This window comes from Saccostrea echinata, unplaced genomic scaffold (assembly GCF_033153115.1).
Source record: "Saccostrea echinata isolate AGI-Se365-2 ecotype Australia unplaced genomic scaffold, CSIRO_AGI_Sech_v1 ptg000054l, whole genome shotgun sequence".
Taxonomy (NCBI): Eukaryota; Metazoa; Mollusca; class Bivalvia; order Ostreida; family Ostreidae; genus Saccostrea; species Saccostrea echinata.
In genome coordinates this window covers 33,336,801-33,354,185 of record NW_026889803.1, presented here as the reverse complement: position 1 = coordinate 33,354,185, position 17,385 = coordinate 33,336,801, and the positions used below count along the sequence as shown (strand labels likewise).

At 33.7% G+C, this 17,385-nt stretch overlaps 2 protein-coding genes across 4 annotated transcripts in view; one reads left to right on the top strand and one right to left on the bottom strand.

Annotated features, from left to right (window-relative positions):
• The first annotated feature begins 1,237 nt into the window (after positions 1-1,237).
• On the top strand, positions 1,238-1,968 carry LOC133204807 (uncharacterized). The gene is made up of 2 exons (XM_061340556.1): positions 1,238-1,475; positions 1,622-1,968. Exons 1-2 carry the CDS (start codon positions 1,238-1,240, stop codon positions 1,786-1,788), a joined length of 405 nt encoding a protein of 134 aa, XP_061196540.1. The 3' UTR covers positions 1,789-1,968.
• Positions 1,969-4,726: 2,758 nt separating this feature from the next.
• Positions 4,727-17,385, bottom strand: part of LOC133206232 (uncharacterized) — a 33,223-nt gene continuing 20,564 nt past the window's right edge. Inside the window, exons 5-19 of one of the 3 annotated variants that reach the window (XM_061342179.1) lie at positions 15,747-15,850; positions 15,241-15,305; positions 14,501-14,682; positions 14,083-14,148; positions 13,477-13,614; positions 13,144-13,203; positions 12,882-12,969; positions 12,464-12,639; positions 11,934-12,080; positions 11,509-11,569; positions 11,241-11,380; positions 10,190-10,365; positions 8,890-9,643; positions 8,402-8,712; positions 4,727-6,407 (exon numbers count right to left, since the gene is read on the bottom strand). In XM_061342179.1, coding sequence (XP_061198163.1) covers positions 4,987-6,407; positions 8,402-8,712; positions 8,890-9,643; positions 10,190-10,365; positions 11,241-11,380; positions 11,509-11,569; positions 11,934-12,080; positions 12,464-12,639; positions 12,882-12,969; positions 13,144-13,203; positions 13,477-13,614; positions 14,083-14,148; positions 14,501-14,682; positions 15,241-15,305; positions 15,747-15,850 — 3,889 coding nt within the window. In that variant the 3' untranslated portion in view covers positions 4,727-4,986. Of the gene's footprint in view, positions 6,408-8,401; positions 8,713-8,889; positions 9,644-10,189; positions 10,366-11,240; positions 11,381-11,508; positions 11,570-11,933; positions 12,081-12,463; positions 12,640-12,881; positions 12,970-13,143; positions 13,204-13,476; positions 13,615-13,982; positions 13,992-14,082; positions 14,149-14,500; positions 14,683-15,240; positions 15,306-15,746; positions 15,851-17,385 lie in introns of those variants that run through there. The other 2 variants (XM_061342181.1, XM_061342182.1) reach the window with 2 other exon arrangements.

Genomic DNA, 17,385 nt, shown 5'->3' with positions numbered 1-17,385 from the left:
GCTTTTCATTTGCTAATGATTTAGTTCAAAAGCTTACATTTGGGGGAAAAAAAACAAGTCATCTCTCCGTGATTTGAAAATGTTATTTGAACTCAATAAAACGAACAAACACTATTTAAAATATTAATAATATTAATAATTAATTATTTATAATTATTAATTAAAATATATAAAAGTTGAGAGAAGACCCAAAGACCATGAAAATGAACTTTTTCCTTTTAAAAAATCACATTGTGTAAATGCGCTATTAAATTAATTATTGATTTAAAAAATCTATTAAATTAATTATTGTTTTAAAAATCATTTCCAGTTTGCTGCGACGATAATACATGTATAATATGTGATACACAAATATATGATACATGTATATGTGTTTGCCAGTAAACTGAACAAGGAAATGATAAGTTTAAGTACGATCGTCGAACGCAGCATTTTTTTAAATCGAGTCCCCTGAGAGCGAAAGCATGGATGTTTTCACCGCCCATTGATTTTTTCTTTAATTTTTTCTATTCTATTTTTTATTTTCATTTAACTTTACCCTAAGAAATCGCAATAAGACTTATTAAATATCAATTACATTTTTTGACGAGGTACATGTATTAATTCATAATGTGTGTAATATTTTTCTCTACGTGAGTAACTTTCGTAATTATGTCCAGCTCAGTGTTGTCAGCCGTCCAATTCGTCCGCTTAACTGGGCATTAAACTATGAAAGAAGAACGATTTCTGCAAATTAGAGATCAAGTACGTATCCATGTTTCATAGTTAAGTTTCAAAAAATCGAAATATCAATTTGATGAAAGAGCGTCAAAGTATAAAATACGATGTACATGGTAGTACTTTATTCTCTATTGAGAAGTTGATGGCTCGTTTAATACTCCCCTTGAGGGGGAGTATTAAACGAGCCATCAACTTCTCAATAGAGAATACTGAGGTAGTACTTAAGCCTCTGTTAACTATAGTTAGCTAGATAGAAAAATTCGTATTTAGGCTGCTCGGTTTACTTTTCACTGTTAAATTATTAGTTTAAATTAGAAAATTTGAAACATAATGGTTTCATTGATGTAATGACCCCCCCCCCCCCTTTGGGAGGGGGGGGGGGGTTGGTTCATGGTCAATATTGCAAAAGTTTGTTCACGGCGTAACAATGCCACAAGACGTCACAATATTAGCTGACGTCATAATACTGCTAAGCATATCTTTTGTATATCGCAACAACAAAGTTGGGTGTAATACCATGGGTTGCTTCAGCAGCAAAGTTGCGCCTTTCCCTCCTGTTGATCGTGTCCGAAACAAGAAGGAGCGGAAAATGTTGAAAAAGATTCTGAAAATGCAGGGCATTAAAGCAAAAGTGTCGAAAAGTGGGGTTGCTTTTGATATTCCAGTCTCAAACGATTTCAGAAGGCCAAAGCTTCCCCCTACGCGTATCGGAATCAGTACAAAGCAAAGTTCACACAACCACCTCTCAACTCCTGGTGTGAATTAAATTGGTCTAGGGCGTAAGTTTTATGTATTTACATGCGTATCAATAAACAATCTTACAGTTCTTACGTATACGACATTTATCTACCGCATTTCTTGGTGAATTTTTTCTACTAGTAATATAATAATATTTTTTCAGGAGAAAAGACAATTCTTCAAAGACTTGAAGAAAAACAAGAAAAGGCTAGACTAAGAAGAGAGGAACAACAGAAGGCAATGAAAGAAAAGATGAGACGCCAATCTCTCAAACGTCAAACAAACTATAAAGTTGGTGTTTTGTTTCATCTATTAGATTTATTACAATGAATCAATATGAATAAAATTGTTTTTGTTAATTTGTATTTTTTTATGTTAACGTCTGCTGGTCAACATATTACAACTGTTGTGAGGAAGATGGATCTAACATTTATCGGCCACTGCAGCGGCCGATCTATTTGTGGTTGTGCTATAAAGTGCTCATGTGGAAAGAGACGTTATTTCTTTGTTAGTTCAGTAAAATAATTCTTAAATGATAACATGTATAAAATCATGAAATCAAATATTTTATAAACTTTATAATTAAAAAAAAAAATCAATATTTATGTTTTTAATTAGTGATTTTGAAGGAATGGAGAAACTAATTATTCTTCTTGTTTGTTTTTCATTTCTGGGCACGGACTAAATCACGAGATGGTTAATTAATCCCTTGAAAAGTTCATGGCTTGTGGTTAAAATATTTGGAAAACACTATCTAAAAATTTCTTTCAATGAATTTTGAAATCTCACCTCCTGTGGCACAAACACCTCCAGAATGAAACCGCCACATGACGGCTGCTATATATGCTGTGATGCGAGGGGAAAAGGCACTGCAACTGCTGTTGCTAGTTTACTTGTCATGGGCCTTTTGTGAATTTGTCACATTTTTTCTTTTGGCAAAACATAGTTTCGTTCAAATATTCTACTAAACCATAATAAGAAATGAAAAAAAGGCCCTAGATGTGCATGAAGTCTGTTAGATTGTTTCTAAATTCCATATGCAACATGAAGTATACGACTTAAATCTGTTATGATTTTCTGAAAAATAAAAGAGACATTAAGAAGCAAGATTTTTATTTATTATTGAAAATTAACAATGACTACAAATCATCATAGGCAATTTTGACAAATAATTGCACATTTTAAAAAGCACCAGATGACAGAAATAGTATTACAATGTATTATAAAAATAGCATTGATTAAACAGGGAGTGATCTACACCCCATATTTCTGTTTGATCCACACCTCTTTTGAGTCCCTAATCTCTAATGAACTAGCAACAAATGAAAAATCCAGAACAAAAGGGAAACACTGAAGGTTGTGGACAATGGAATCTGTGCTGAGCTATTGAAAGAAATGTCAGGGTTGCCTAGTGATTATTTAAAACAAACATGGCCGAGAAAGACCAAATGAAGACTACTTCAGGCTTTAGAAAGCATCAACTATTCTGAAGAAAAAAAAATCAGATATGTGTGCAAGCTCATGATGTAAAAATAATCTGTACAAGTATGTAGTTAAAGAGGGAAAAAATGGCAATAAAACTGACAAAGAGGTAGGCAGCAATTGTGTGCACATGTTCACTTTTTCCCATATTTGGTATCAAAAAGTTAAAGTATAAATTAGATTTCATTAATATATATATATAACTTATAATCAGGATAATCTCAATATAAATAAAAAAAAATTATGCACCTGTTTTACCAGCTGTCAGAATATACATGTCAGCTGTACAAATATAACAGAATAACCTAATTTAATGTGGTAGAGTGCAGTAAAATTTGTAAAGATTTATACACAATAGAAATGGTACAAAATCAGAATCTCATAAACACTGCCATTGTGGTATCTTTAATTTATTAGCTGTATAAACAAAATTTTTCTTCTTTCCAACCCCCCCCCCCCCCCCAAAAAAAAAAACTTTGAAAATGAATTACTGGAAAAATTGATAGGGATTTTAATTTTGTGTGTAATAGTAATTAGTAATAAGTATTGTATGTTATTATAAATAAAAAGGTTAGACAGCCTACTGTTTTTTGTGTTCCAGTAACACCTTCATTAAAGCATTTCTATCTTTTTAAACATTCCCAAAGATTTTTAAAAATCTGATATTATCTGCAGTAGGCCCTTTGTACTAAGATATGCCAAACATCAGGTCCAAAGACCATAAACTAAGAACAGACTTAAAGTCCACAATTTTAACTTATACATGTATAACTTTTGAAATAGTTTAGACATTTAAACAAAATTTTCATAACTTTGAATATGAATATTTTAAAAATATGTAGATTTTTAAACACCTAATGTTCAAAATCAAAATTTTAACTTTAAGTCTCTTCTCAGTTTATGGCCATGAGACATGGGATATGTTGAGGGCCAGTCTGCAGTCTCCTACTCATATCCGAGTCTGAACTTCAATATCCAGAACACTTGGATATCCTGACTTTTTGTATGTGCTGCAATGTGCAACTTTAATAAATTGCTGGAATTCTATTTACATTTTATATTTTAAATACCCTTTTTATTTTCCTTGAAGGTACACGTTTTATTTATATCCTAATCAGAAAATGCTGAGCTTCTAGTACATAATGTATCCAAATTGACGAATTAATCAGGATAATAAATAAAGTGTGTTAAAATGGTAATTCTTGTGAATAAATAGTCAAATAAAAAAACTTGTTTCTTCCTTCCTACAATTTTGTGATGGTACATGTATTGGCAAAACAATTGCTTGTCTTTTGAAGTGTCATTCTTTGAGAAAAAATACTCCCAGTACTAAATCTGTGGTTGATATTTTTATCAAACTAACATACTGTAATAATAATTAAGCACCATAATCTCTGCGGTGGAATGAAATCAAGTTAGAAAAAATATCTGTAATACCGTAATATTTTAAATTGGAGGTATACATGTACAGAAATCTGTAGTTTGATAGCAATGAATTTTTTTTTTTCAGAAAAAAATAAAATGTTTTACACTTATACTACAGAATAAGTTCTCAGCCAAGAACAATTTAGCCTACATTGAAGAAATCCTGGAATAGTGGCCAATAATGGGTATATTGTCTCTTTTATGTAACAGTATATCCAAATATGAATAAGATAGCCTTCCTTTAAAATTTACTTGTTGCAAATAACAAACTGTCAGATTCACATTTCAATATTAAAAGTAATTGCAAATAAATTGCAATTAATAGTAATTAATTCAAAATGGTAATTCACTGACATTTGAACTTTAACTTCATTTTTACATATATTCATGCAATCATTACACACACGTATAACATTATTCACCAATTGTTAACAAGTTTCACATATATTATCAATAATATAATGCATTAAAACATACATATAACAAGCGAGAGAAAAAAAACCAAAACAAAATCACACAGTCACATTCTATCACAGAAAAATGCCAACTTAATCTCAACTTGCTTTGATAATTTATCACATATACACTGTAACAATCCTGACTGGGACTGAGCATTGGTATTTACATGGTGCTGTAAAATGGATTATTTCTTCGATATTCCAGTTTTGTAAGTGGGTGACTCCGCCCTTGAAGCTTGCGGACTTTTCTTTTCTCCTTGGCAACTTCTGAGTCTGCATCATCTGTACTCTTCCTCTGTTGCATTCTAGAGTTCACTTTCTCTCTCAGTGTTCCTAAGGTACATCCAGGAGTGGTGTTGGATCTTTTAAGTTCTGCAGACTGAGGTCTTTTAGTGCAATAGAGATTTGTTTTTCTAAGGTTTTCTTTGACGTACCGTAATTGTGTATTGTCTGAAGATTCTGAGTCACTCTCCTTATTTGCCTCATTTTGAGCAGTAGCAAGGCTTTCGACTTTTTCCGGTGGTTCACTTTTGCTCTTCATTTCTAAATCAGGTCCACATTTTTCTAGTGTGTCACTTTTCACATTTAAATTCATTTTTCCTTTAAATTCAACAGGCTGGAATTTCCCAACCAAATTATGCACTTTATCTATATGATCCTCAGACACTGTGCAGTTTTCTGGAGGTGTACCAGATGGCAGAGTTAAAGGATATACCTCATTCCTGATTTCAGTATTCTGGTCACTCAATTTCTGTGGTTGAGATCCTATGTTATCCTGACTCAGGGTCCCTTTGTCCGAATCCTCCAGCAGAGATATTGGTTGGCTGGTTGATTTGGCCACTGTTCTTTTGAGGTAACTTTTCTCCTCACTGGGATCCTCCTTTGTTGGGGTAGGAGCACTGAATCTCCAGTTCCTCTTCCTTCTAGCCTGTGATTCTTTGTCGATAATGATGATCTCTCTATCAGGTTTCCTTTCATTTCTCTCAATGTCTCTAACAAAATGCTTCACTAGACTAAAATTTCCTTTACTATCCAAATCTGTGTCTGTCTCTATTTTACACTTAGCAGGACTGTTCATCAAAGCAGACCCAATCTCTCGAATGAGCTTCAGAGTCTCTGGGTCAAACCTAGCCTCACTTTGAGATTTCCTTTTTGGCCTCCTTGATACCTCAGGGCTCTCAAGAGGGATAGGAGTCTCAAAAGTCTTTTTCCTTTCTGCAAAAGAACACTTTGGTGATTCTGGAGATTCCCCACTTTGATTGGTGGTCCTTGAAGAATCTCCAATCTTGGGACAAACTTCATGCTTAGGAGTCTCCCCACAAGAAGGGCTCTTCTCAAAATTTGATTTGATTTCATTCACTGACTGTTTGGATGTACTCTCTTCATTAGTTGCATTATTATTGGCACTAATATTTGTGTCTGAGGCACATTCACTGTTATTTGGCACATTTTTTACATTCTCAGACTTAAGGTCATCTTTTATCAAAACTTCTGATTCAGTACTACTAGGTTCATCAGGTGTAACCTTCAGTTGATCTTTGGCATCATTACAAGGAGAACTCTGTCGACTCTTTCCTTCGATTCCTGCAAATGAAATAAAAATTTAAATCACTCTAAGAATGAAAGAAAAAGTGAGCAAGCTCACATACCCCACGCTCCCCCAAAACTCGACAATGCAACATGTACTGAATAGCACAGTGCATTTTAAATACACAGTATAATTCAAAAAGGGGCATTACTTGCAAAAAATCATCACATCAAAAACTTCTTGCATATAAGGACATTCAAATCTTTGCATGTTACAAATTTAATTGGGCTGAAGTTTCTAGATAAATAATGGAATAAAAATTTCTTGGTAATATACAAATCTATACATTATGTCTGAAATACCTACAAAGTTTCAGTAAATTCAGTGCAGGAGTTATGCTGACAAACTGTTATTTAAATTCCTCAGTGATTTTGATTTGTTAATGAGTGTAAGTCCATGGGGGTGGGTGGGGGGGGGGGGGGGGGGTGAGAACTATCCAAGATTCAAGATTTTGTGTGTGTGTGTTAAATCATTAATATTTTGATCTCAAAATCAATAGGGGTCTTTTAAGGTCATAAATTATTTCTCATAAAATGTCATTACAAAGGCTGATTCCAGTGTGGATTTCCTTATTACCTAGCTGGAAAGTTTCTTCAATAATAGGCAAAACTCTTAGGGCAAAAATAATGGAATCAGAATTTCCTGGTAATACGCACATCTACACACTGTGTCCTAAATATCTGCAAAGTTTAACGAAATTCTATGCAGCAGTTTAGGAGGAGTTGTGCTGACAAACTGTTCATCTCTATATTCAAGATACGGCCAAAAATCTAAGTTGAAAAGTGCCAAAATTCCCAGAAAAATAAAGGAATCAGAATTTCCTGGTAATATGCACATCTACAAATTGTGTCCTAAATATCTGCAAAGTTTGACCAAATTCTGTGCAGCAGTTTAGGAGGAGTTGTGCTGACAAACTGTTCATCTCTATATTCAAGATATGGCCAAAAATCTAAGTTGAAAAGTGCCAAAATTCCCAGAAAAATAAAGGAATCGGAATTTCCTGGTAATATGCACATCTACACATTGTGTCCTAAATATCTGCAAAGTTTGACCAAATTCTGTGCAGCAGTTTAGGAGGAGTTGTGCTGACAAACTGTTCAACTCTATATTCAAGATATGGCCAAAAATCTAAGTTGAAAAGTGCCAAAATTCCCAGAAAAAATAAAGGAATCGGAATTTCCTGGTAATAAACACATCTACAAATTGTGTCCTAAATATCTGCAAAGTTTGACCAAATTCTGTGCAGCGGTTTAGGAGGAGTTGCGCTGACAAACTGTTCATCTCTATATTCAAGATATGGCCAAAAATCTAAGTTGAAAAGTGCCAAAACTCCCAGAAAAAATAAAGGAATTGGAATTTCCTGGTAATATGCACATCTACACATTGTGTTCTAAATATCTGCAAAGTTTGACCAAATTCTGTGCAGCGGTTTAGGTGGAGTTGCGCTGACAAACTGTTCATCTCTACATTCAAGATATGGCCAAAAATCTAAGTTGAAAAGTGCCGAAATTCCCAGAAAAAATAAAGGAATCGGAATTTCCTGGTAGTATGCACATCTACACATTGTGTCCTAAATATCTGCAAAGTTTGATGAAATTCTGTGCAGCAGTTTAGGAGGAGTTGCGCTGACAAAAAAACAGGCATGACGGACTGACTGACTGACTGACTGACTGACGGGTCAAAAACATTATACCCCCCGCAACTAGTTGTGTGGGGTATAAAAATGGATGTACATATAGATTATACATGTATTTTAAGTTTCATAAAATATAATTTTCCTGTAAATATGCCATGAACAGTGTCTGCTAGCATACATATCATTTAGTCTTATCCAGTATTTGAGTAACTATGAAATATCACTATGCAAGAAAATCAGTCAATGGATTCCTATATGCTAAATTGAACTTAAATACCACCCCCACCTTAAACTCATATTAAAAATTTATTCACTTGTTTTCTGACTGTGTAGGATGCCCTCCCTTATATTTACCTTCTCTCTGCTTCCTCACAATGCCCTTTTCTACAGTAATTTCTTCCCCCATCAGTTTGTACACAGCTTGTTTGGTTTCTGGTGATTTCTCCTCTGTACCAGGCTTGGAAGAGAACGTTTCCCCTGTACTGTGTCTCCTCCATTCAAAATCCACCTCCTCCTCAGGACTTCTGGGGGAACTGACTAGGACTGGGTTACAGGTCTTACGACGTTCACGGTCCATACGCCGACGTCTCACCTTGTCTCTGGGACTCTTTAAACTTTCTGATCTCTGAAGTGGAAGTGGAGGTAGGTCCTTATTTCTCAAAAACCTATTTCACAAAAAAAAAGAAAAAAATGCACATTAACCAAATACACTTCATGTAGACTACAACCTAAAGAATATCTAAAATATAAGTCTCTTGATTTACTCTGTAACTTTGGAATAAGCAAATTAGCATGAGATACAAAACATAAATGTTCTGGTGGCATAAAAAGAAATACTCTACCCATGCTTTTCCTCTATTTCCTTGAGAGTTCTTTTTACAGTTCCAGGTGCCAAAGGAATTTCCTCTTTTTCATACACAGATCCGGAATTTCTGCTACTCTCTGATGTAGGAGTGCATGTGTCCCTACCATAATCCGAGCTCTCTGACACTGTAACTCCAGCCAGATCCAGCTTCAGATCCGGTTTTGCACCAACATTCTCTGCACCCTTTATCACAATTATCTGATCAGGAATGAAGCTCTCTCCTCCTACCAAAGGTTCAGTCTTTTTGCCTTCAATGTTTTCTTTTGTCTTTTTCACAGTCCCTGGATTCCAGGGAATGTTTTCTTTCAAATGAACAAAGGGACTGTTAGTTTCCATAGCACTATCATCGGATTTGGACACTTTCTCTTCCTCCTCTGGACTCTGTTTTGACATTTCTCCATTATCAGCAGCAATGACCTTCACTTCCACATCAGACTTCTTCTCTTCACTTTCTTCTTCTTTCTCAGCTTCTCCCCTTATCCAGCTCTCATCTGGCTTAATAATTTTGAATGTTGGCAGTGAAGATGACATTGGCTTGTTCCAATCTATCTCTTCCATGCCTTCCGACTGGTGACCATCATCTTCCTCCCCTATGTAGTAGGCCAGATCTTTCTTTGAGGCTTCCTCTTCTTCAGGTTTGGGGGAGGGATGATCAGACAGGGAGTCTTCTGCTGAGTCAGCACTTCTGGATTCAGCCTCCATATCTGGTTCCATGTGGCATGGTTCATAATCTGTGAATAGGAGTGTAATTCACAAACTACTGTTGTCAAGAATTGTGACAAAGATGTATCAAGAATAGTGACAAAAATGTACAAACATACGGCAAGCACAGTAGAAAAAAAAACTAAAGATGAAGTTTGACAACTATGAAACAAAAAGTTCCTTGACAACTATGAACTGAGCTTTAAGATTATCAAATGGTTTTCATATGAAAAGGACTTAAAGAAGCAACTTTGCCCATTGTCTAATCCATTTACATGTATGTATATACTAGACGTATACATAATATTGTTTAATTTCATTGTTCTCAAGATACTGAAGGAAATATATTAATGTGGTTAAGTCAAAATCCATGCAACCTTTGACCTTATTGGATAATTCAGTAAATCCATAGAAGTCATCTTCTTACATGGCCAACATGTTTCCAAAATTAGATTACATGTACTGCCAAGCTAATTCCTAAGATATTGGTTGGAAACCATTGGTTTACCAACTGGCTGAGGACTGAACCAACTGACCGGCTATAATTGTAATACAGCACTGAACAGTACACGTACCAGGATGATAAAATACAGAATTATCCAGGCCACCTGGCATACTATGACACCTGGTCATGTCAGTCTCCGTGAAGAGGTGATGATGATGATGTCTGTTGAAGCCCACATCATCTTCCTCCATGGAAGCATCCAGTAAGTCTTGTTGGGACTTGCTTTTAAACAGCTCAAGTTTTCTCCTACAATTTTTCAAAATTAATCATGGGTATATATATGTTTACATTTAAAAATCATTTTCAATATTTTTTTCTCAAAACACTCAAGGTAGGCTTTAAATTTTTACTTTATTTATTTTTTTTTTTATTCAATAGATACAAGTATTTATTATATCAACATTTATCAAAATAAAAAAAAAATACACTGTAAATCAAAAATATTATGGGGCTTCATATTCAAATCCCCTTAAAATACTTGTATGCTATGAAGCCAAAGGAAATTTATATTTTGAAAAGATTTCTAAAAACAATTTCATTGGATTAAATCAAGAGGTGTATTGTGAAACACTATGCTCTAAATTAAAGATATGGTGATCTGATTTAAAAAATTTTCACATTTATGTTGATGCATTGGGTATAGGAACAAAAAAAAAGTGTCAGCCTGAGACTAATCAATTATATGTGAAACAAAATGCTCCATTTGGCAAAATGAAGGCTGAAATCAAATTATAAAACAGGTTTACAAATGACATCATACAACAAATAGGATTTATTTGTTGAAATTTTCCCAAAATAAAATACAAAAGGAATTGGTGCATTAAGTGTCAAGGAAAGATTAAGGGGAGTAAAAGTACCTTAATTATTATTATCATCAACAAATATCAACACAATATCCAGACAGCCAAAATGTGGAGATATACCTTAGTATACATACCCCCAGTTATTTCACAACCTCTTTTTCATAAATCTTTGCTCTGAATAAAAGTTACACCTAATGTAATTTTACTGTTGTCTTCAGTCTGTTTTGCCATACCTTGTGTGCTTGTTTTAAAATTGCACTGATATGATTTTTCAAATATTAATGCCATTAAAAAGTAACTGTAAACATAACAACTTACTTGGCTTGCAGTATGCCTTCGTAAGTTTCCAGCTGTTTCCAGAAGGCGGAGTTTGGCATTATACAGCTACGTTTCTCCTTTACGTAATCATACGCTTCCTGTCTCGACATCCTATGCTCCTTCATAAGGTACGCCATCACCTAAGTATGAACAAGTTAAGGCTGAATATACAAGCTCTATTCTTCATAACTTAATGGTGAAATCAACTTTGACAGTGCTAATAATATAAAAGTAGTAAAATTGTCTGGGAAGTTATACTGAAACTTACAGTAGATGCAGATCTGCTGATCCCCATCTTGCAATGGACTAAAACTTTTGAATTTCGATTCCTGGAAAAGATACTTTCTTTCTAAGGAAAACTTAACCTGTATATTCTCTATACAGATGTACATGGTCTTTATAATAAGCAAAGAAATATATACATGTGTATTTCAAAAAAGTGTGTGTACTGTCACACTTATTAAGAACTAGAACTGCTGACTAGGATTTATATTTCCCCTCCCATGGGGGCATTCTCCCATGTATGCAAATTTGTTATAGAAATCAAAATTGATAAGCTTGGAATCAACCAAAACACTGTTATTAACCAGAGTTCAAAACAAATAAAAAGACAGGTGCACACTGTGATTCCAGTTCAACCCCCCAACAACATTGTTGCAGGGGTAAATATATAAATTGTCAAGCATGATTTACCTAGCCTCCTTGATGAACATAAATGTTTTGTCCCAGTGCTTCATGAGGTCCGTTTCTTCAGAATCCCATTCACGGATGTTCTGGTACACGAAACATCCAGGGAAAAAGTTGTCAATCTCTCTGCTTACATTTAGAATGTGTCCCACACTAAAACACAGAGAAAGTGCTGTTAAATAGACTGGCTTTTATATACATATGTGTACAGAATTCTGTTTCCTTTTCATGCATGTTTTGCACAGAGAAGAGATTCTCTATGATTTTTATCCAATATATGAATTTCTTTAATGAATTTTTTTATAAATATTTCATTATAATCTATTTCAAAAATGAATTTAACATTATATTTATCAAGAACTACATTCCACTTATCTATAGATGACAAAAAATCTCTTTCTTCAGTGTGTAATCTTCACAGGTGAGAATTCAACCATTTTTTGTCTGGAAATCTTACTAAACTTGACTTCCTGTGACATGATTATCATGGCTTCATTAAGGCAGTGTAACACCTTTAAAATACCAGTAAAATTTACCCATTGTTGTGGAGTTCTTCCATGTTGGAAGCATTCCACTCTGAACCGAGGTAGAGGTAGTCCTCAATTTTAGTTGGCGAGTCCATCTGTCCCAAAATCCTCATCATTTCCTGGTCAACATAACTCTTGTACTCCGATAAATCCGTCCCCATAGCTTCCTCAAGCTCTTGACGTATCTGGGATAAACATTTTTAAAAATTTATTTTCTGTGAAACTCTTTATCTTCTTGCTTTCAATTATTGCAAACTACTCCATAAAACTCAATGATAAATACTTAATATACGTACCTAAGTATTGTTAGAAGCACTTTAGTTTTTAAGTAGTGCAAGGTTTACATCTGAAGTGATTTGTGTGTCTTGCCTCTGTGACTCATGTACTTTCATTATGCATACTAATTATTTGTACTAATTACACTCACCTCTTTACATGTAGCTTCCTCTAGATCCATTCTCATCATGACATTCTTCAGCTCTACATTCAGTCTCTTCTTAAACTGTGACTCCTCACTAAAATCACAGAATGTTACAGATATACACATGCATGTAGATTACACATATCAAACTCAGATCAGCTGAAAAATTGTGGAGAAAATACATATTTCTTGAACCTTTTACAAGATTTTCATCTATGATAATAGAAAAAAATGAAATTTACCGTATATGTATTTATGGAATACTTACTCATCAGTTTCAACAAAAACTGGCATTGACTTGAAAAACTCTACATCTTCATTAGTGTGCCTGAAAGGACATGAAAGAAATACATATGCCATCTATCTGATCTAACATCGTTCTTAAAAGTACAAAAAGTGTTTGTTTGGATGTATTTTATCACAAAAATGTGACATTTCTGTACAGGTAGCCCATTCTAGAAATTTACATAGATTTGAGAACACTTCAAATAATAGATAAAAAGCTGGAAAAAATGAAGTTAATATCCTTTACATATAAAAATGTTGTCAATTGAAAAGTAAATAAAAAGTTGAATGAATGCAAAAATCAACGAAATCTCACCATTCTGTGATTTGGGTGAGACTGGATCTTAGACTAGAAGATTCATAATACCCTGTCCAAGTATGTGACAAGCCTGCAGGAATGTGGCGATTGTCACGAGCCATTTTAACAATCTTATTGAGACTCTGTAAAGCTGACCTGAAACCATCAAAACCCTGCATTTATGTCATTTTCATGATAACTGCATGTGTACATTGCAAAATCTAAAGACTGATAACGAAGAATATCAAACATTCAGGTTTTAACTTTAATAAATTTATCTAAAGAGTTCAGCTACAAAATTCTCCTTCTGTTGTGAAATGAATATTAAGTAACTTTTTTCTACCTATTCTGTGTACAATCAAGTTTCTTACCACATTGCCTGAACACTCTTACTATTATTTGTTGAGTATGAGTTTATTACTATGGGGCCTATACAGATTCTACCTATTCTGGGTATAGTATAAGTTTATTTACCACATTGCCTGTACACTCTACCTATTCTGTGTACAGTACGAGTTTCTTACCACATGGCCTGTACACTCTACCTATTCTGTGTACAGTACGAGTTTCTTACCACATTGCCTGTACACTCTACCTATTCTGTGTACAGTACGAGTTTCTTACCACATGGCCTGCACAGACACCGGTTTGAAGACATGTAGCTTGCCATCTGAGGACACAATAAAACCACTATAAAGGAAAAGAAGAAAATCACATCAAATAAATGTACTGACATTAACACATTAAATATATGTCCTGACATTAACCGCATTTATAGATGACATTGATGTAGCTGGCACTTAAGTATAAAAAAAAAGAAGTATCCTCTCCCCAAAAACAAGTTTATCTGTCCCCTTTGATTTGTATGCACACTGTGTTCCAATTTTTATACCAAAAGACTTATGTTAACCCAATATGTAATACAATGTTAATAATAATGTGAACAAGTACCAGCTGACACATGAGAATTAAATGTGATAATGAGTTGAAAAAATGTGAAAATAAAAGCGAAAATACAAAGGACCAAAGTCAGTAAACCTACCCATCGCCATCGAGTTTGATGGAGGTGTCAGAGAAGATGGGGTATACCAGCCCTATGGTGGCTTTCTCCTGACAGTCAATCCCCAATATCACCGACTCCTCCTCGTCCTGGCGACCCACACATGACACCACCGCCATGTACCGTGGGTTACCAGTGGGATTCGTAGTTTCCAGTCTCACAGCCTACAATGTGATTAGGATATTCAATTTCTAGCTATTAGCTACTTGGTCCTGATGAATTAATTAATTACATATACTTTATTTTCAAGCTTCATCAGTTAGGTGAGACCAAAGGAGTAAGTACCGGTACTATAAATCTATGTTAAGAAATAAATACGCTAGATTTGACTTCAACAATATTACACAGTCACTTTATCTTTTTTTAACATGTATCTGTAAAATGAATAATCTATGTTACAAACATTTAAAATTATAATTAATCCAAACATATTTCATGTTGTCAAAGCCATTCACCAAATCATTAAATGGATGACATACTGTAATATCTTGAAATACATATTAATTGTTCACTCTTTTTGAAAATGCATATATTCATTATGAAAATACATGTATAACTTGTTTACTTGCACAAGCACACAAAATGTATGGTTAGTAAAAGTGCCTAGCGTTTATGAAAAATATGACAAGGTTTCAATGCCCTAGACTACACCCACTATAATGTAACAGACGGTGCCAGCTGAACATCTAAGGTGACAGACTTATGGTGAAATCAACACTCACTATTTTTATTGTGTCCTGTGGTCTTAACAGGTAAAACATCGACTGCAGATGACTCTGTATCTCGTCTGTAATCAAACATGTGTTAATTAGTGATAATTATCATTGTGTCAACACTGACAATATGATATTGTGTAGAAAACAAGAGGTCTACACCCTCAAGATTTACCTAGAGCTCTCATAATTGGAAAATAAATTTATCTATATATTTTTTAATCATGGTACATATATTTGCAACATACATGTAGATATTCAAGTTTGTCTATTTCAGCTCAAAAGAAGTGCTATTTTATATTCAAACAAATTATAATTCTATATCAACAAATCTTAAATTTTTAGATTTCCCATGCATTCATTGTATCAGCTAGTTTAATGACATTTATTTTGAACAGTAATATCAAACCAAGTCTCTACTTTTTTTCATGAAAGAAACCTGTGACTTTAATTAAAATGTCAAGAAGGAAAAAAATTACTATAATTAAGATTTTTAATACAATTTTAAGTCTTACTGTCGCAGTTCTTTGTTATCCGCTTGGAAGCATATCCTGACTCTTGTTCATTCTGTGGCAGAATTAGTGCCGCCCCTTTGACTGTAAAGTAACTCTCACTAAAACTAGAAAATGAAGAAAAAAGTTATTATGAGGTAAGCAAGTATTTAAACATCATACATAAAGAAAATAATTATAAAAACTTGACAGAAAAGTGAATCAGACTTCATGTGATATAATACAGAGTAATGAATAATGCGTCAGATTTATTGATTTTTTTCTCTCTCAGATAGACACAGAGACTTTTTAATTTGTTTTCAAGTATATGATAATTGTAACAGTCATTGAACAAAAGAATGCACAAACTTATTTCTACCTTTAATATTAGATCATGATCCTGTAGAGTATTTGTCCCATCACCCTTATAATAATGGTATATAGGTAATAATCATATATATAAATACCAGAATAGAATATATTGTTTAATTATAGCAAGACATGATTAGATTACAGAAAAAGTGTACAAAGCATTATGAGAATTTTTTTTTTTTTTTTTTTTTTTTTTTAGATCTGTGCCACTTAGTTCTAGCTTTGACAAAAAAGAGGCAATTTCTTTTTGTCAAAAATAAGGTATATACAAGAATGTAATTTTTGGCACTATCTAGCTTATGTATTTGCACTTAGATTTAAAAACCTTGACTGCTTTTGTCAAAGTATTTAAGTGCCATGTGCTTAAGCTCAGAAAGGAACATTTTTCCCACACCCCAAATTTGATAACGTAAAAAAAATTATGACATGGATATATATATGTACAATGTTGTGTATTACCTGTCTTTCTTATCAAGTTCGTTCTAATGCAGCTAATTTATCAGGTATAAAAATTTGAACTAATTTGTGGTTTATCTTACGTCCAGACTTCATCAACATAGCCAATACATCTAGATGTCTGTTTTTATGTACCTCAGATACTATACAGATTATAAATGACGATCATGCTATGACTTTGCTACATGTACATGAAGATTGTCATGTATTATTTTTAGTATGATGGGAAATTCAGTTTGAATTCTTTCTCCTAAGGGAGCAGTCTTTCATGCAAGAAATTCCATTAGTAACACTATTCTTTTTATCAATATCATCTACAACAAATATCTCCATGCTATTTAGCATTCACTGAACATTCTCTATTGATAATCTAAATCATGATCAATGAAATGAAAATTATGCATACATGTATGTATTTCTATGAGGCGCCGTTTTGGTATTTACTGCCAAAAAGTGATATCACCTATTCAAATAGGTGATATCACCTATTCGAATAGGTGATATCACCTATTCGAATAAGTGATATCACCTATTCAAATTGAATAGGTGATATCACCTATTCGAATAGGTGATATCACTTATTCGAATTGGTGATATCACTTATTCGAATAGGTGATATCACTTATTCGAATAGGTGATATCACCTATTCGAAATGAATAGGTGATATCACCTATTCGAATAGGTGATATCACCTATTCGTGCTGAATAGGTGATATCACCTATTCGAATAAGTGATATCACCTATTCGAATAAGTGATATCACCTATTCAATTTGAATAGGTGATATCACCAATTCGAATAAGTGATATCACCTATTTGCATTTTTTACAACAA